General features: G+C 37.8%; 1 protein-coding gene across 7 annotated transcripts; it reads right to left on the bottom strand.

Annotated features, from left to right (window-relative positions):
- Nucleotides 1-268: 268 nt before the first annotated feature.
- On the bottom strand, nt 269-20536 carry Megf8 (multiple EGF like domains 8). Of its 7 annotated transcripts, none has more exons than XM_011062666.2 (17): nt 17249-20536; nt 15891-16202; nt 15646-15809; nt 15052-15329; nt 14671-14855; nt 14122-14437; nt 13561-13802; nt 13032-13265; nt 12614-12901; nt 12306-12443; nt 11983-12227; nt 11275-11892; nt 9773-10999; nt 5577-9510; nt 5211-5228; nt 4934-5121; nt 269-4666 (listed from the first exon to the last, which is right to left on the bottom strand). In XM_011062666.2, exons 2-17 carry the CDS (start codon nt 16093-16095, stop codon nt 3836-3838), a joined length of 9111 nt encoding a protein of 3036 aa, XP_011060968.2. In that variant the 5' UTR covers nt 16096-16202; nt 17249-20536; the 3' UTR covers nt 269-3835. The 7 variants fall into 7 exon arrangements, with proteins under 7 accessions (XP_011060968.2, XP_087260106.1, XP_087260105.1 ...); XM_087403980.1 differs by lacking the exon at nt 17249-20536 and adding an exon at nt 17016-17242; XM_087403979.1 differs by lacking the exon at nt 17249-20536 and adding an exon at nt 16901-17242.
- Nucleotides 20537-20677: the final 141 nt, after the last annotated feature.

Here is a 20677-nt window from a genome sequence, read left to right on the forward strand (position 1 = left end):
TCTTTTTTTTACTTCGATTTGTAATCGCTATAATTATATCTCGTTATGATTTTATTTCGCTGTTAAATTATAGATTAGAGACGTCATTTTAAATAATTATTTAACAATAATTATATGATTTACATTCTAATCACACACGTACATCTAAGAGACTATTCCGCATGAAAAAGGATGAAAGAAGTAGACGTATATGTATATTTTATGAATTGATTGAAAGAATGATCAAAACGCAATATATATAGAGGAATCATAAGCTTCGAATGAAAGCTCGGTTTTACGTACGTTTATTAAAGCTTCCGCAATACAATTTATTAATCATTTGCACAACCTTATGTTTCTTCCCTCGCGGCATAAACTATAAGATACATTACACTTTCATACCGAAAGTTGATAATTTATTTTCTGTTTCTTTTTTTTTCGTTTCACAACCTATTCCTTCATTACGAAGTATTACATCCTTGATGCTCATGCTCGTTCTTCGATTTTCTTTGAGATATAATGCCGGCATTGGAAGATTATCGCTCTGTATCGTCGACGACGCGATGTAATAATAATATACAAAATAGAATATTTCGGAAATAACGCTCAGATCTGTACAACCGAAAAATTACACATTCACCGATCTCCGATTTATAATCGTACTTTTTTCATATATGTTTTATATATATAATATATCTCTATGAATGTAAACCTATGTAAATGTACATATACTGTCGATTCTGTGTACTTAGTTGAATTTACATGCTTACACGGCACCACGCGAATGAGTATTTAGGACAGCGCGATTGCTCGTGCGTGCAAATGAACAAACGAGAATTGTAACGATATTTTGTGACTTTGCGCGGATAGTATTAAATTAATGTTAATTCTTCTACTTTTGACAATCTCTTTGATCCTATAGAGATCCTTAAAATGTATACGGATTACGAAGTCCTTGAAACTTACACGAGTTTGGAGGAACTTTAAATCTCCACATTCACGTAATTTTCAAGGATCTATAGGCGATATTGAAAATCGAAGGATTTATATATTCTGTATCTTAGATTATTGAACATCCACGGTCTCATTCAAATGAGGCATTGATGGATTCTTAAAATTTATTGGTTCTATATGAATGTCTGCTGTTATGAACGCAATTTTATTCAATTTTTTTGTAGACTTTTTATTGTTGTAAAATTTTATATAAATCTTAGAATCCATAAATTTTAGTAAACTCATTTTTATAAACTCATGGATTTATGAAAATATTTGTTTTCTTAAATCTTCATTTTATAGAGTTAATTTTTTCATTTTTAATTTAGAAAACAAGGCATTTCTTAATTCATAAATTTCTCACTCTCCTATAATTTCTACATTTATAAATTCATAAGTTTCCATTCTTAGTTTTAAACATTGTGCCTTCTATTTTTTTATAAAGACCGTGAATTTTCGGATCTAAATGCGTCGCAGACTACAGAAAGAAAGAGAGAAAGAGAGAGAGAAAGAGAGAGAGAGAAACTCTTTCGAATACGTAGCTGCACTTGAAGGATATTTGTGACGTAACAAAAAAATTCATTTGCGCATAATGACGAGACTTATGTGACAAGAAAAGACTCTGAGATTCAACAAATTGGTCGCGTCGTATCGTCGATGTGTTCGCTTAACAATTAATCAACGAATGTTATTTCCAGGTCGAGGAGCACTCGTGCATTCTTTTAATCATTTGATGGCGCACAGGATACCAGAGCTCCTGCTTACGTATGCCTCATTTATGCGATATACAACAAGAAAACGCATGCACATAAAAGAGGCCTTTAGATTCTCATTCTGCTACTCAACATCATTACATTATCCTAATACAGGATACGAACAAAACACATAAATGAGATAAAGAAGAGACAGCTCATCGTTTTTGTGAAAGCAAAAAAGTCTAGCATGAAATATTGCATATTTGTCACACAATTATAATATTATAATATAATATTATATATAAGATAGATTTAAACTTGTGATATGTAATCGCGAAGTACTCAGGTTTTATTTTCAATCGCAAATTTTCGATTTCACAGATATCGGTGTTACAACATTAATTCTATTTCTCGTTTATCTATAAATTCTTATTTTCCTAAATCCTAGTTTTTTTTTATCCATAGATATTTTTACACGTACACACACACACACACACACACACACACACACACACACACACACACACACACACACGCGCGCGCGCGCGCGCGCGCACACACACACACACACACACACACACACACACACACACACACACACACACACATACAAATTTAATCTTTCGTGTAAATTTGTAAAAACAAAATTATAATTTTATGAATTTTTACTCCTGCATCTTTTTTATCCGCAGAATTTACTCGCTTCATCGGCGATCATTTTATTATATATTTTTTATTTTCTATAATTCTTGAACCTGAAATAAAATGCCATCTCTGCATTATCCCATTTTTGTGCCTCCGACGATAATTATTAAGCACGTCAATGCCAATATCGTTACGACATTCACATTACCTATACATTTTGATTAATACATAGTCGTTATCTCTGATAACAAACCTATTGAGTATAAGTGCCTTTCAACCAGTACGCAAACGCCAGTTATAAAAGCTTGCAACATGCATTCGCAATTTTCATGTGTATATGTACATTTCTTTTTCGAATAAAACTTTTCGCCTTCTTCCTTTACCCACTTACGATAAATAATATATTATTATATATTAGGACGCTCAACACGTATTCATCCTAATCAATTTGGCATAGGAACCTTGTTAACGTACACATCGTTGAGCTCCATCTCTAATCAACAATTCTAATACTGTTCGTTCAACCGATACAAATCGAAAAAAATCGATTTCACCTTCTTTTCTGAGAATAGTCACGAATGTTCCATGACGCGAAGCCACGCCTCGTAAAATGTTTCTACAAAAATGTATAAAGTACGAATTAATATATAATTACAGATTGTTGTATATACAAACGTACAGTCTCGTCATGGAATGGTATACGACAATATATTATATATATTTAGATTAAATAATCTTACGATCGATCCTCTTGTACTACGTATACATTAAATCTCTAGTTAAAAAAAAAAAATTGCTCGATTCACAGACCTACGATACAAGATCCTTGGATCCGTTATACATTTTCGTTACGTTCTTTAGAAGAACTCGAATTTTTAGCACGTTTTTCTGAATTTCAATAAATGATAAAATATATGTATTTTCTTATTTGAATCCTAATTGCATGAAAATTTTAGAATTTTAATAGACAAATTTAAAAAATTTGCGAATTTTACATGTATAGATTCTATCCATGATTTCGAAAATCTTTTTCAACAGTTTCCAAATCCATGAATCCAACATTTGTATAATCTAATAAAATTCGGTAGAATCTTACAGTTAATATTTTATATGCTTACACTTTTTTTTTATAGATTCAATATTACTATTTCTATTGCCAATCAATGTGTGAGATCAACAAAAAGAGAAATTTTCTAATAGAAAAGATAAAATGGATAAGTGGTATGCAAGATATTCCGATAGTAAAATACGTATATTTTGTTAAAATTCACGTTATATCCTGAGTTCATCTCGTCCATTATCTTTATCGTGTTAAAACTGTCCCAAAAAGGGAAGCTGCCTATTAAATCTACATACTAATTCAAGGTCCATTATACCCAAATTTTATTATAGCTATAATTCGTAGCAATTGCTCAAACGTCGGTAACTCTTATCGATGCTTCAGAAGAGTTTAACGAGAATATCTGTGTCCGAGATGTGGAACTCGAAAGCCGTCGAGATCGAGATTCCACTGTAACGTGGGTTCAGTTCGTCGCATGACTGTTTCTACGTCTTAAAAACACTCTGCTATTGACTGGGTAGACTCTAGTCAAGAGTATGAGCGAACTGCCCAGGGCCAGTTTGACGGGAGCTTGGCGGCCGCCGGGTAATCTGATGAACACTGTCGCCACTGCCGCAACACCGTCATCGGTGGGCTCGACAGCCACTGGTCTCACGTCGCTGTGAAAACTCACGTGTTTGCCTCGTCTGCCCTTACGCTGCGGCGAGCTCGGGCTACACTCGCCGCCGTCCCGATCGTAGAGTATTGTCGCGGAGGCAAACGGTCGCTTCGCCATATGCAACATTTCTACGACGTGTCGACGTCGAGCACGGCGTAAATCTGCCGATTGCTTCGCCTTCCACGCAACCACGCACCCCGCCAAGAATAGAAAGAAGCAGGAGAAGAAGCATGAGAAGAAGACGAATAGATCGATGTGCAATTGATCCTGACGGAAGAAAATCATCCCGTAGGCGGCGCGACCATTCAGCTCCGGATTCACCGGATCGATCGCTTGTAGCACGATGTGAAACTTGGTCTGGCCCAACTCGTGTTTGTCTTGTGGCAACGTTAGTACCAATCGATTTGTCAGATTATGTATCACCAGAAAAGTGTTTCGTCTCTCGATCGTCAGAAAGCTGGCAAGATTATCCTCTAGCCAGTGCTCCATCACGAAATACTGTTGTCCGGTGTTCCATCGAATTGGTTCCATGGTAGAGCCATTTATCGCCGTACCAAGGTGAGGATGAAACTCAACAATCCGGAATCTGTTAGAAGGCTGATCAGGCCGTAATCTGAACCTGTTATCTAGTTCAACCTGCGGATGTATGATGAATATTTTAGATATCTTTTTCGATAGATAAATAAATGCATTATAAAATTTATAAATGTGTAAAAATTGAAAATCGTAAATCTGTTACATATAATGAATGATAAGATTGATGTAGCAAACTTATACTTGATTTTGATATTAGCAAAAAAATCCAAAAATTATAGATTGTTTAAAAATTTTTAAATATAAATGAGCTTTAAAATACAAAATAGTAAAAAAAAAACTAATAGAATAGAAAAGATTAAATCGTACTTCTTGATATCCAGTCGTTGAATTTAAAATGACGACGAAGGAATCATCTCGCGGACTCAAGAACAGATTCAAAGCACCTTGGGTGACATCCACCATCACTCTGATGTCCACGTTCATGAATCGTGGTTGCACCATGTAGAAAACGGTTTGACCAGGGTTTAGAGGCTTCGGCTTCATCTTGCATTCGTCTGAAATAGGGAAAAGTAAGGTCTTCTTTTAGACACGCGAAAATGGCAGACTGTCAAACAGCTTATAGTAGAAGAAAGAAGATACGAACCGAAGGATACGTAAGATGCTCCCACAAAATAGAACGTTGCAATTTAAGAAAAACAATTACTTGACCAAAGTGTCAAATGAGTAAGTACAAACATACATATTGAAGTGAGGTCGAAATTGTAACCAGTATTTTTATCGAAGTAATATTGATTAGTATATAACGTTAATATTATTTATTTTCATATTAAAGAAAAAAACAGCACATAAGTTACTTGGAAACAAAAATCATTACGAGTGAACTGTAAAATTTAAAAATAAAAAATAAAAAAAATTGTACAGGATATTATACAATTTTTGCGCGTTAGATATATTAGTTATCGTTATGATGATATGAAGATTTAGTCTGTTTGCAAGATTGTATGCTCACCTATTAATTTCGAGTCGAAACACATTTTATTGTCGACTGTGACGGTTTTGTAGCACTGATGGCCCATTGTCGGAGTGCCGGCATAATTCTCTCTGCACTTGCTGCATTGCACCATCCAGCATGGCGTGCCGCCCATGTTCGTACCCTTTATAGGACCACTCGTGCAGGAGGGTTCGCTCTCGGTATTGTTGCCACAGTTGCACTTCTCGCCAGTAACAGGATCGCACGTGAAGCCATGGCCGTGACATTCACAAGGCCGACACACGTCTCGGAGGTCTTCTGTCCCTCGAAAATATCCGGTCATGCATTCGCCACATTTGTCGCCCCTTGTGTTGTTCCCGCAATTGATACATTTCGCTTTTGCCACCGGTCCTTCTTCCAGTTGCCTACTCAGCTTCTCTATCGACATCTTGTCTACCGAATTCGGATCGGGTACGGTCACGTTATCGTTGATGCAGATCCGAGTGTGTCCGTTGCAATATTCGAGACATGGCACGCACTGACCGTTATCCGCAGGATTGCCGACGTACAATGGTAGACATTTCTCGCATTGTTTTCCCATCGTGTTGTTATGACATTTCGTGCAGTTATCAAGCTTATCCGGACCAGCACAATCGCTATGGCCGTTACATTGGCATTGAATGGAGCAATTCGAGCCAACGTAACCGAAGTCACAACGACACAGGTCGGGCTTCACGCATGTGCCTCTCACGCAACCCTGTGTACACATGGGCACGCAAATTTTCTTACCGAAATCGTTCCCCCAGGTCGTTTCGGTCTTATATCCATCCCCGCATTTGCACTCGAAGCCCTCCTCCAAGTCAAAACACTTCTCGCTTTTCGGTGAACACGTGTGATGCCCGTTCTCACACTCGTTCTCCGGTGGACAGCGGACGTAATGCCACGAGAAATCTGGTTTCAGTACCGTGGTGAGCAACGACATCGTAACATTGTCCTGCGCTTCTGAAGAGTCCACGTGATATGGATGCAACGTTGTGGTGATCGGCGACTCGACTTCTGGGAAGTGTTGACGATAAAGCATTTCGCAGGTACCGCCCGCTGGATGATCCGCCGGAGCTTCAAGTGATCCTTCTGTGCATATTCCTTGACCGGTTACATTAGCAGAGTCCAAGGAGCACCAGCCGCAGTGCGAATGCTTCAGACAGGTGCTGCACTGCTTGAACACTGAGCATGGTTCCGGGCAGTGGTCCATATCAGCATTACGCAACACTAAACCGCAAACACCGCCAGCGCAATAAAGCGGCTGATATGATGGTGAGATGCACTCGTTCAATTGCGTAGACCATCTACATTCGCTCCATCCACCTTCGGCTCCAGTACCCTTCAGACAACTTCTGCAATCTTTGTGGTCAGAGCACCTCTTTTCACACTGCGTGCTGCTCATCTTGATGCTAGTCCGCTCGAAGATGTTAATCTTCACGCAATTCCAGTCGTAGACGGGCTCGCCCGTCAGCTCCATTCCCAATTCGTTAGTTTTCAATACCTGCCTCGTCCACACACACTCATCCAGACCGTAACACTTCTCGCAATCGCTCGCTGGACACAAACGTTCCCCGCATTGATTCACGTTACTTACCGATGTGTCGCATCTCATGTCCTGTGTTTGATCGTTGCAATCTTTGTCCGATGGGATGCACTTACCGTGCGGACAGTTGGTACACCACTTGCAAACAGGCTCGTTGTCTTTGTAATACGGCCACTCCGCCAGACATTCCGTGCATGTCCTGAAGGTCTGGCATTTTCTGCTCGCCATCCAGTCCGAATTGCAGAATATTCCGTTCGATCGTTGCGCTTGAGTCACGTTGATGTCACACTTGTCACCTCGGTTGCTTGATACCTCGTTCGAGAAACATAGGGATATGTTGATGCCATTGAGAGTAGTGACAGCGCAGAACGAGCAACCGAAATATTTCCTACACGTGATCTTATCCTTCCAAAGATTGCACAAATCCTCCGGTATGTTAATCAATGTGACGTGACTCTTAATACCACCATCAAAGCCACCAATAACGTAAACGGCATTCGACTCTGGATCGGCATGGGTCATCGCGTGGGCGTAGGCTGGTGGTGGCGGACTGCCGATCGTCTCTGTGTCTTTCGTTATCAAACGTATCCACAGATTGCATGAGTATTTGTACGCTATCAGCGAGTCCGAGGTGTTGTGAGGATTTTGCCGGCCACCAAATATCACCATATATTCGTCTGTTGTAACCGCGGAATGAAGAAATCTAGCTTGAGGTAAACTGTTGCCATCGGTAATTTCGTCTTCAAATGGTGGTAGTACTGACCACGTTCGTATTTTATAATTCAAGGCATATAATCTGTTCGAGATAAACGTTCTGTTTACCGCATAAGTGTAGCCACCGAAGACGTAGAGACTATCGGACTTACTGTGATATACCGTGGAATGACCATAAACACCTACGGGTCCGTTTCCTACAGTGTTCACTGTATCCCAAGTCTCAGTTTCTAGATTAAATTCCCAAATCACGTCAAGATATCCATATTTAGGACTAAATCCACCGATCAGAATCAGGCTCTCCGACTCTCCATCTCTACGCAAGGTCAACGTATGACCGGCCAGAGGCAGCGGCTCTTTCTTTAATTCGTCCTGCACAATTTGGCTCCATCGCTGGTTCTGCAAACTGAATTTCCAAAAGTCACTGAGAGTATTGTTCGACAGTCCTTGTATATCTTCATCCTTCATTGACAGGCCGCCGTAGACGTAGATCTGTTGTCTACTGTGCACAATTTCAGCTGCGTGAAAGTAGCGACCCTGTGGCATGGACGCCTCTGAGGTAGATTCCACTGTTACTTGCATCCATGTATTATTTTTTGTGTCGAAAAGTCTAATGTCATTCAGAGGTCCGTGACTGAGCGAATAACCGCCGAACATCCATAGACTACCGCGTCGATCAGCCACCAAGCTGTGTCCGAAGCGTGGCAACGTTTTCCTCAAGTGGTCCTGATGATCGGCCAAATATTCTGAATTGAATAGTTCCGTGAATGTTAGCTGATAATTTTTGAGTAGGATAGAGCAATCGCGTCCACCGTAACCTGGCACGCAAACGCAACGTCCATAGCCCTTGTCGCAGACGCCGCGTTTCTCGGAAGCAGTACAATTTTCTGGACAGATCTCCACGTCGCAGTTGATGCCGACGTAGCCGGATTTGCAGAGACAGTTGCCGTTGCGACACTCGCGGTTTCCCGGGCAGTTGTTGCACGTCATTATCACATAGCTCGCATTAAAACCCTCCACTTCGTCCAATTGCTTATAGTGTACTGTTAAAAATCCGGATTTGGCCTCCACCGTGACTGGATAGTTGGTGCTTTCGGTGCAGTACACGCCCAGTAATTGGCTCTGGTGACCACCGGTAGATGAGACGAATTCGGGTAGACCATCATACACATACACGCTGTTCTCCTGGCAACTTACGTTAATATCATCATGGATAGTGAATTGTATCACGCTTTGAATTGTCGGAGTGGTCGCATCTAAAGAGAGTTCCGTTTCGGGGCCAACAATCCAGAGACACTCTCTTGTCGGTGAATCGCCTACGTAATTGTCCCAAAGCGAAGATTGCGAATGTCGACTACCAAGACCTTGCTTACCATTCCCTTCGCCGCCCAACATACCCCGAGACATGCAGCCGTAGTAACACATCCCGCCGTTACGCGGATCCCCGTAATAGCCTCGTTTGCAACGCTGACACTTATCGCCTTCAGTGTTATCGCGGCAAAAACACATACCAGTCTGCCGATCACAAACGTCGAGCTCCACGTCGCCATGCCCATTGCAATTGCATTCGCGACAGCCCAATGGTGTCGTCGCGTTTCCATAACTTCCTGCTTTACATTCTTCGCAGTAACGTCCAATCGTCCAATCTTGACACTCGTCGCAAATGCCTGGTCCCTGAAAATCAAAAATTAAGATGCTTAAACATATGACAAAAAATTGATAATATTATTATTCTGTATTGGAAAACACATATTTGAAAACAAAATATTATTGATAGAATTTATTGTTTGTAAAAATATTTTTTAAATTATTCCCCAGCGTCATCAAGACTATGTTCTAATTACGGGTTAATTAAAAATACAATGGATTTTGTGAGTTGTTTTCGAGAATTAACAATAAAAACAAATTTATTTTTTTATATGCGATCATTGTTTACCTGCAAGCATGTAGAATGGTTATAACAGCCGCAATTGGTCCGACAATCCGGTCCGGTCCAGCCTAGGTTGCATTCACATTTGTAATCCGGTGCTTCGCTGCAATATCCGTTGACGCATCTCTCATAGCAAGTCTTAGTACAATTCTCTTTGCCATCGCCATTAAAACCACGTTTGCATTGACAACTAAAGCTGCCATGAGTATTGGTGCAAAGCGCATCGGGATGGCAGTCGTGCAGGCCGAGATCACACTCATCCACATCCGGACACTGCGCATATGCCCAGCCAGACTCGTCAGCGTTCAGACTGCTGTTTCGATACTCATTAATGATCGCACTGCAATTGACGTGAGCCTGATTGAAGTCGCCCTGCACGCACACGCCAGTGATAGGATTCTCCAGACTATAACACCAGCCGCAGCTGAGTGAATGCAAGCAACTGGAGCAGTTGGAGTGTCGACTGCAGCTCTTGCATTGATCGTTACCAGTGAGCGCTGAACCGCTGCGCGACGTGACACCCATCAGGCCTGCCTGGTCCATCCATTCCCGGCACAGACCGAACTGGTATTCTGATGTGTATACCGAGAATGAGAAACATTCCTGCGTAGCTTCGCACCACACGCATCTACCACGCTCGTCTAGGCACTTCGTGCAGTTGGAGCGTTGTCGGCATGGAATCGGGCACTCGTACAAACTCACCACGGCGTTAGGCAATCGACCGATTCGTGCACATCTTGCCTCTTCCGTCCACCACTCACACAGTTTAGTATTCACGCATGACTCGCAGGAGATGTAATTGGAACAGTTAGCGCACGCTGAAGGCGTGATCGTCAAGTAGTGCCATTCACGTATCGTCTCGTCGCGCTCCTTATCCCATTCTACATCTTTTACGCAGCTCTCCGTTTCATTGACGGAGCGCGGTAGACATTCGTTGGTAATATCACACCAACCGCACGAAGAGTCAGTCAAACAGTGCAGACAGTTACTGTATTGATGGCAAGAACCGTTCTGATACGGTTCCAAGTACTCGAATGTAAAAACCTTTCCATTTTCCATATTCTTGTTATGCACGATTTCCATTTTGCTCGCATAAGCGTAGCTCGTAGTCACCATTCTTTTCGATTCGAAGTCCAACAAATAACGACCCGACTGCAATTCCATTGAATCTTCACCTGGCCATGTCGTCGGTATACACTGTGATGTCTCCGCAGTTAGATTGGCGACTAATTCCTGAGTAAAAATTAAAAATTATGGATAGTTAAATTTCAGCAGAACTTGAAAATATCGAAGTCGTTCGACCGATTCATGCGCGCGATAAGAATATTTCAATATATTAACAAATTTCCTCTTCAATAAATAAAAATAAAATTATTTTAAATGATTTTAAATCTATTTTTTCCTTTCACACATTGTCTTGTAATATTTTTATTATATAAATTTTATTTCTTTTACTTTCCAATACAATTAGAAACCATCAAAGTTGCTAAATAATAAGAATAACTTACTAGTTTATCAGGATCGTCATTTCGCGACACGTGAAGTGTCGCGCTGTTATAACTGACGCAAATTTTCAGGTGCTCTGTCGCGCTATCCCAAAAATAATTTGGCGGTCTAAGAAAACCAGTCAACCTGGCAATCATTTCGCCGCCCAATGCCGATTCTGTCTTCGCACCTTGCATAGAAGGTACATTAAAGTCAACCGTGGTCGCGTTCACTATGGCGACTGAGTCAGGTTGGCTGAAGTTCACTGGTGGCTTGTACTTGAGGAAAGTCAAACCCGGCCTTTTATCCATTTCTCGACACTCTTCGGCTTTGGTAATCTCCGTGCCTTTCGAGCCCCACCAGCCTGGTATCTGCGAAGGCGTGTCGTCCCGCAGACCGCATACCCCGTAGTTGTCATCTTTGTGGTGACAGCGAGCATTTTGGACACACCAAGTGCACGTGCCTAAATTTAGCTTATTCGAGACAGATTTCCTGCCGCGAAAATTCGTGCCCCAACCACCACCAGGTTGGCCATGTATTAGGCAAGAGTGACAATCGCCTAGAGCAGGACAAACTCCTGGACAGCGCGTAGTTTGTAAATTCGTCGTACAATTGCTGCCTATCGTCCGACCATAGCATATCTGCATGTGTCAAGAAATTTCATACATCACAACATACAAACAAAAGTTATTTTATGAATATATGTATAACGAGATTAATGAATAAAATACCTCATCCGCGGAACACCAGCCACATTCTGGATTTGCTGCGCACTCCATTAGGCTTTTGTGCCTCGAGCAAATTTGCTCTGGCTCGATATAATCCTCGTCTCCTGGTGCTAACATAGGTGGCAAAGTGTATGCAAGAAGATCTGCATTTACGTTGCCATGATATCCACCAACGAGCAACAAGGTATTTCCGTTACGCACATCTGCCGCATGAGCGAATACACCTTGTTGCTTAGGATAACGAGAATCTAAAAGGAAAAACAAATTTAAATCGATATAAATATGTAACATGTGTAAAATATATAAATTAAATTAATTTGTTTTACCTTTATCATTTAAGCCTAACACTTCGTGGCTCACCCAAGTGTGACAGCCAAGGTGATAAAGATACATCTGATTATCGTAACAGATCTCCTCTTTGTTATGTCTATGAGAATATCCGCCGAATACTACCAGATAATTTCCTGTCATAATAATAAATAAAAAATTATATATTTTACACACACACACACACACACACACACACACACACGCGCGCGCGCGCATGTGTGTGTGTGTGTGTATATATATATACTCATAATACATTCATATATTTTATCTCTAAAAATTATTCTATTTAATAACAAATAATTACCTATGATATTACATGTGTGGAAGGCGCGTTCTCTTGGCACATATGTTTCTCGCAAGTGCGCTCTTGGATAATGGATCTCGGACCAGACCTTTCTATCTAGTTGGAAGACAAACATTCGGTCCGATAATTTACTGAAACGGGCGACGCTGGCGACCACGCCGCCGTACACCAGGAGGGAATTGGTAGCACGATGATATACAGTCGAATGCGCTACCACGCGTACGTCAAGTTCCTTACCGCCTCGAGGTCGTACTTCTATCCATCTCTCATTAATCGCCGTAAGATCCGCTATAATTGTGAGTTAATTATTATAATATTTTTCTGTACATATCTCATATGTAGAAATTACATAAACATATATTTTTTAAATTTGCTTTTTTTGCTTTAATAAATTGGCAATAAATAAACTTAAACTTACATAAGCGCAACTTGATTTTATATAAGCTGGACGAAAACTCTCCGTCAACAGTACTGCCTCCGAATAGATATATGTAGTCACTTGCCAAAGTTAGAGTGTGTCTTGTAAGGCTGGGCGGATAGAAAGGGGAATTTTTAGCGCGTAATGTCCACATGCGTTTTATCACATTATAATGCCATAATTCGTTCGATAGAGTACCATCTTCCACCTTTCCTCCGTAGATCACAAAACCATCTGACAATATAAAGATTTTATTTATTCAAAGTGTTGTTTACAATTTTATGATTATAAATCATACGTTAGTTTGTTTAAATAATGCAATGATAATAAATATTAGTAATTTTATATAATCTTTTTCATTTTCACTTTTATTACGCAACACAAACCAGTTTCGATGCTAATTCAAACAAACAAAAAAATAGAAATGTTTTCTGAAGCAAGGTCATCAACTATTCGTTTTATTTTATATAATTAGTACTAAAAAATATAATAAATTTAAATATAAAAAATATAATAAATGCCGACACACCTTGGTATTTGCACGCAGCATGACCATATCGAGGACTCGGTTTAGGTAATTCGTCAACAGTTGGCTCTGTAACTTCCTCTTTCAACGAATCACTTGTGGTTGATTTTGAATCCGTAAATTCTGGAACAAAAACATTCTCCTCCGCGGATCCCGCTACGATTTGCTCCTCCCATTTTACGTCTTCGTTTTGCATATCTGTTGCGTCACGTTCTCTATACAGGTTTTCCAAGTTTCTGCGATATCTTTAATGAATACAAATATTATGTAATAAAATATTAATTTACATCTAACTGCACAAATAGAAAGCAAAAGAATTACAGACATACAAAATTTTAAACGAAATTATTCTAAAGATCACTTTTGACTAATTGAGTTTTTATTTATTATTCTAATTAAATTCCAATTAAAAGAATATGATAGTAAGCTTTTTGTATGTATATATAGATCTTACCAATATTTTTTATATCTTTACATAAACAAAATATAAAATCAACAATGTATTGTCTCCAATTTCCTAGATTGATTTCGAGATATTAAATTAATGAGTGAGTCACTTACTACCTTGTTGACATTTGCGAATATCGCGGTCTTATATTTCGGGGATGCTTTCTCCTTGGATCACCGTTCCTATCGATCCTAATAGTGCTTCTGCTTTTTTCGATTTCCTTGTCCTTAGGCATGTTCCTGAATTCTCGCGAGTGTTGACCATCAGCAGTCCGGTCGAGCAGGCCAAAAGTATTGTTATCTTTAATACTATAAAGCACCTTCCAGAATAAAGATGTCGTTGGTAGGCCGTATATCTCTTTGGCACCAGGATGACGTTGTAATTCGGTAGCGATCAATGTAGGATCTAAATATTCGGCAGATGCGGCGCCTTCTGTGAATGTAAAATAATGTTGAGAAGTTATTTTCGTTTTTTAATGTTTAATATTCAAAGTAGAAAGAATTTTATCACATTCTACATTATAATTAAATTATACACGTGTAAATTATGCACTGTATACACGTTAGAGAAAAAAAAACAAAAATATAATGAAAATACAATTGCAAAGAAATTATAAACAAAAGATTGTCTTGAAATTCTTATGTGAAATTTGTACATTAATTTACCTAATATACTTCCATATTCATCTTCCCATTCACTTGTGCTAAACCTATATACTTCTAAGTCACTGAGTATATAATTGAGATCATAGCCGCCAAAAACATAAAGTGAGTCTGTTTCTTGAACATAGATCGCTGTATGAGCTGCGCGTGGCCTTAGTCCACCTTCCGAATGTGAGAGCCAATGCCACCTACATAAATAATTAGATTATTGAAATTTTTTATTTGTATATGTCTCATCCATTTATATTACATATTAATGTACGCAAAATTTAATACAAAATAAGAAAAATTTGTTACTTTGTTATTAAATAATAATAGCACAAAAATAAGTACAAAAGCACAAAGAAATTGTAATTTAGAAAATGTAATTTAAGAATAACATACCGATTTCCTTCAGGATGCGTTTTGTGCAACGAACAAGATTGTCCGGAATATCCATTATTGCATTTGCATCTTTTTATCCCGCAAATACCCGCCTGGCTGCAATTGTTTGGACAGAGAGCTCGGGAACAATCTTTGCTTCCCCAATCATTTTCGCAGAAGCACGTATTATTAATACACTTTCCGTGATGAGTACAATTGTTCGGGCAATCCGTGACCGAAAATTCTGCATGGAAACCGTCTAGGACGTAATTTGTGTCACTATATAATAATATCAACATCTGTAAAAAAATAGTAATGTTAGAATATTTTATAAAATACAACAATATTTTATATCATGATAATATTTTGTGTAATGTTTCACTTTTATTCATTATTGCTGCGTGAGTAGTAACTCATATTATATTTCAATTATATTATTTCGTTATATATTTTTACATTTATAATTAGTTTTCGTAATTTCTTATTAATAAAAATTATATCTTTCATATTTAATTCACACCACATAACACTGATTATTGATGTAAACTATGCGATGTTGTGAAATCGTAAATCTGCAAAACATTATCTAATGTTATTTCTGTGGAATATACTTACATAACCAGATGATGATGTCACTTGCTGCGGTTCTGTCTTGCCACTGAAGCTACCCAGAAGCGGTGAACGAAAGGAATCTCCATCATAAACAAACACATAGTCATAACTGCATTCTGTGCCCATCGTCCGAAAACTTAATGTAATAAATTGGCGGCTATGGTTAGCTACAACGAGATATAGAATAAAAATTCTATATTATAATTTTACTTTACTATTTAAAAAGCAATAAGTCCTTTCATCCGTACCTTTAATGAGCCATTCACAGTGAGAATCTTGAGTATAATTCGAGCCCATTGGCCCATCGCTGATGATTCCCCATGACTCCATAAAAACTTTTCTCGTCTTATCGCATGGCACTTGTTTTGGAGATGCCTGTGGAGCTAAATAGAAGCCCGGCAACAGGCAACTCCATATTACAATCCATGCTGTGGTGGATATCGTCCACCCCATCACAGCGTGTTCACCTCAATGTCGTTTAACAGCACATAGGTCATCATTCGTAGGTATTAAATAATTTCTTGAGCAATTACGCGGTATATTTACAGAAAGAGTCATATCTAGAAAAAAAATTGCACAATTTATTAATTTATGTGTTACATTGAGTTTTTAGTACAAGATAAGGAACATCTTCATTCGCCCAAGAATAAATTTACATAGCTGCATGCTATATTATAGAGATTATCAAATGCAATTTAACAAACAATGCAATTTACAAGATACAAAATGTTACACGATTGGACTTTAAATACTGTTTTACAATGCTTAGTGTTCTCAGATATCTCAAACTTTAAAAATACTTATTATTGTGTTTTATTTGTAATGGATACTATACATTGATACTATATATTAATATTGTAAAACTCAAAGATGACACAGTGACTGTTTTTCTACATATTGAGTTCGCGCTATATATATATATATATATAATGTACACTAACATTGTGCCAGACATACGCTATTAGCGTATGCTTAGCACAAACAGCAAACACATGTTAAAAACACTTATCCTTGTATTATACTTGAATTTTGCAATGTCAATATTATATCAATGTAGCATAACATATCAATATAGTAATAACTTTTTACTCTAGAATTTATGATAAAATATATTATAGACTGTTCCAATTTTTACATGATAAGATAATGTCAAATTTTAGGTATAGTGACATATTTTGCAAGACAGTGCAAGACAGTCGCAAATCGAAGGGATTGTACCGTCACTAATGTATTTTTGTACCAAAACTTGTCGTCGTACAGTGAAATAAAATCAGTGCTCGGAGGATATTGTTAAACTTTCCAGAGGAACACCTGACGATCGACAATATCTTAACAAACGTCACGAGTGAGCGTGTGAAACATTCGCAACGTACACGTCGTGCAACGTGTTGAAGGACAATCCCCCGGAGCGCGAGCCAGCATCGCGCGAGAACGCAAGGCCCTCGGCTCCTGATCACTCCTGATCAATTTGCAAATAAGCACAAATAAGCAAATGACATACACGCACACTCTCGCACACGCACCCGTCGCGCGCGCGCGCGCGCGCACATACACACACACACAACACATACACACACGCACACACGTGCCCATGAACTTTCCGCACCTATCGCAAGACGAAGACGACGGCGACGGTGATGTCGAGTGTAGCATAATAAACTCCAGGGAAACTAGTCTTGCGCTTGTTATCACGAAAAGAGACGGAAAAGATGCGGAACCCGAGTAAAATCTTGAAAATTAAATGGTCACACCTCTGTCAACGAGACGGAGCCGCGCGGTAACCTCCGGCAGAGATGGAGGGAGAAAGGATGGATGAGGGAGGGAAAACGAGGGACAGAGATGAGAGTGTATCAAAACATCACCGGGAGGGGAAAGTTGTGAGCTGCCCGAATGGACCGAATGATACCGTGCGAAGTATCAAGCTTGTCGGTGATAACTTTATGCCTTAAATCTTCGTCGCGGACGAGAAACATGCGATAAGTCACAGGCGACGAGACTAGACAAAACGTGCCAGGACTGCAAGCGACCGTGACGTAAACGTGCCGCAAAACATCGCGAATCGACACGGTGCTTCGCCTTGTTCGACTGCCCCGCTGTGTGCATTGCTTTTTATGGTAGCGCCTGAAGTGGGGGAAGCACCGCGGCGTCCATTATGGACGCTTATATTTAAATAACGATGATAATGCGATATATGTCGATAGTATCGATACTATTGCAGACGTCGGCGCGCCGATTATACAGCAGTTTTCCCGTTTTTTTTATTATATTGTATATAATTGATATTTATAAATAAAATTATATTATTATCTAGTATAATATAGACAATATAATGTATGAAGGGTAGATGGTATAATATCGAATGTGGTAGTTCTGATATCAATGAAAGATTTAAATCCAATTTTAGAGACTCAAGTTTGATTCCTCAATAATCGAGAATGGATTAAAGTAAATTGAAATTTCTATAGCGTATAGCTCAATCCAATTGAATAAACAAATCTTTTTTATACAATTAGATTCAACTGAATGGAATTGGATTTTCCTATTCAGAAATTTGAATTGAACAGTATTCACGATCCAATGCACAGAAAAAGCTGATATTATTTATAGATTGAAATGTGCTCTATGCAATTCCTATAAATGGATAAAAGTGCATTTAAATTGAAAAAAATTTATTTTGCGTTGATCACGAATGCGTATTTCTTAAAATTTGAATTCATTTCAATCCTTTCTAATTCATTCTCGTTTATTGGGTTTTTTCTGATTGATAATATTTTTTAATATCCTTTACACAATGAGATTAGAGACATCAAGATTCCTAAACTAGAACTTCAAAATTGGATTCAGATACTTATTTTGTTCAAAATTGTATCATGGTCGAAATTGTGTACTACTTCATCCTATTATAAAATAATATTATAGTCGATATATTATATACATTATATTTATATATAAAAGCTACATCTGACATTATACATAACGTAAAAATTAATTTTATAGTTTAATATAAATACATTCACTTAAACCTCATCGATACTTTTCTGTAGAGTATGTGTGTATGTTTATGAAAAATTGTGTATATTTACGAAAAATACTGGATGATTTCTTATCTATATTCGAAATATAGATAAAAATGGTTTAAAAAATATTTGCGTACGAGATAAAGATTATCGATAATATATATATATATATATACACTTTAACGCAAAAACAATGTCATACTGATAATTTCAGATAATAAAAATCCATATTTTTTGTGATTTTTTCATTCGTCAATAGTATGAATGAACGTGGATTTATGCTTACAATTTGTGTAGAAATGAGATAAAAATATATAATTTGTTTTTTTTTATGTTAAACGTATGGCACTTAATTTATTATTAGTTTTAATTCTATCTTTGAATTGCAACGCAAAGTTGATAAACTTGTAAGTGATAAATAAGATCATGATAATGTCTTTATGATATTATACCTACTATATGACTTCTGTATTCTACTTGGATGTGATATTAATTGTATATAATAAGTTTTTAGCAAATTAATATTAATTAATATTAATTTTGAACCGGTGAATTGAGTGACTGCATGCCCTTGATGGTAGATTTGTATTTTTTGGATCCGGGTTTAATTCCATTTCATCATCTTTTTCTTCTCTTCCCCTGTTTTAGTTTTTTGGTCCACTTTGTAGAGCCACCATGAGATAACAATAGTGTTTATCCTCCTCGGGAGTAGAGGACACACTTAGTGTATCAAATTTTCCTCTAATCAATTCAAGATACGCCATGACAAATCGCTTCAAAAATGAAGCTCGTTAGGAAACAATCATTCTTGCTTAAACAGGTCATTCATATCAGATGGGACTATATATTGCCTCTTAATCAACAACCAGATAACCTAACGATTAGAAATTAAAAGACGGATCTTCATTTAGAAAGAAACAGGACTCCTATTCTTGAAAAATATTGCATACGTACAGTTAAGGAGAAATATTAGTACATATAATAGTACACATAACGTATACTGTGGTATTTTCCTTTTACGACGTAATGTATCATTGTAATAACGACATATGAATGTTTTTGTTAGTCATTTTGTAGTAAATATTTAACGGTCGAAAATTGTTAAAATTAATTATTATTCTTTATATTATCCATTTATCTTTGTTTAAATATTTAATGGATATTCTGCTATACTAGATATATATTATATTAAAATATTTTTGTGTTTCTCTCTCATTAGTTTTATTATCTTTTAAGTCATTCCTATCATTAATATATATAAATAGGTAAATAAATTTAATAGTGTGTTGTTATAATATCTTGTTGAGAAAGTTGACACATGCAAAGAAAAAGAAAGATATATAGTATATTAAAAAAAGAATATGTGCGTGTGATGTGATTTGAGATATTCTGTGTATATAGGGTGTCAAACTTATTATCACCTCTGGTGAGCAAACAGAGCGGATTAAACTGAGTAAAAAGCTATCATTTTGTAATTTTCACAAGTAGCTAATGAGATGTTTATTTCTAAAGATCGTGAAATAAATGCGTATCTATTCAGCCTGGTCCAATCTACCACCAAATATAAGCGATACAATCGCCCAGCGCGGGGAGATATTTTTTTTTTGCTGCATGGTCAAGACTGCTTGAAGAAAACAATTTCCCGCATGCTTAACATTTTATGATGACGGACGGTCTTATTTTGTCGGGCGTTTGTATTTGGCGATAGGCACTATTCAGCGATTTTTAGAAATTATAAAATATCTCGTTAAACTATTGCAATATATGCCATACAGGCATTTTTTGTTCAGTTCAGTTCGCTCTAACTGCTCATGAGAGATGATCCCGTAGGTCTGGGACACTGTATATTTAATTTTAAATTATAAACAATGTATATAAAAAATATGCAAAATATATAAAAATACACATACACACCTGAATATCTCAAAATCACAGAATGTCCTCCACAAAAAGTTCTTACTACATCTAAAAATGTACAGGGAGGAAATTAGTATTATTCATAATTATTGACAAAGACG

Source organism: Acromyrmex echinatior, chromosome 3 (genome assembly GCF_024713525.1).
Source record: "Acromyrmex echinatior isolate Ae372 chromosome 3, ASM2471352v2, whole genome shotgun sequence".
NCBI classification, from domain to species: domain Eukaryota; kingdom Metazoa; phylum Arthropoda; class Insecta; order Hymenoptera; family Formicidae; genus Acromyrmex; species Acromyrmex echinatior.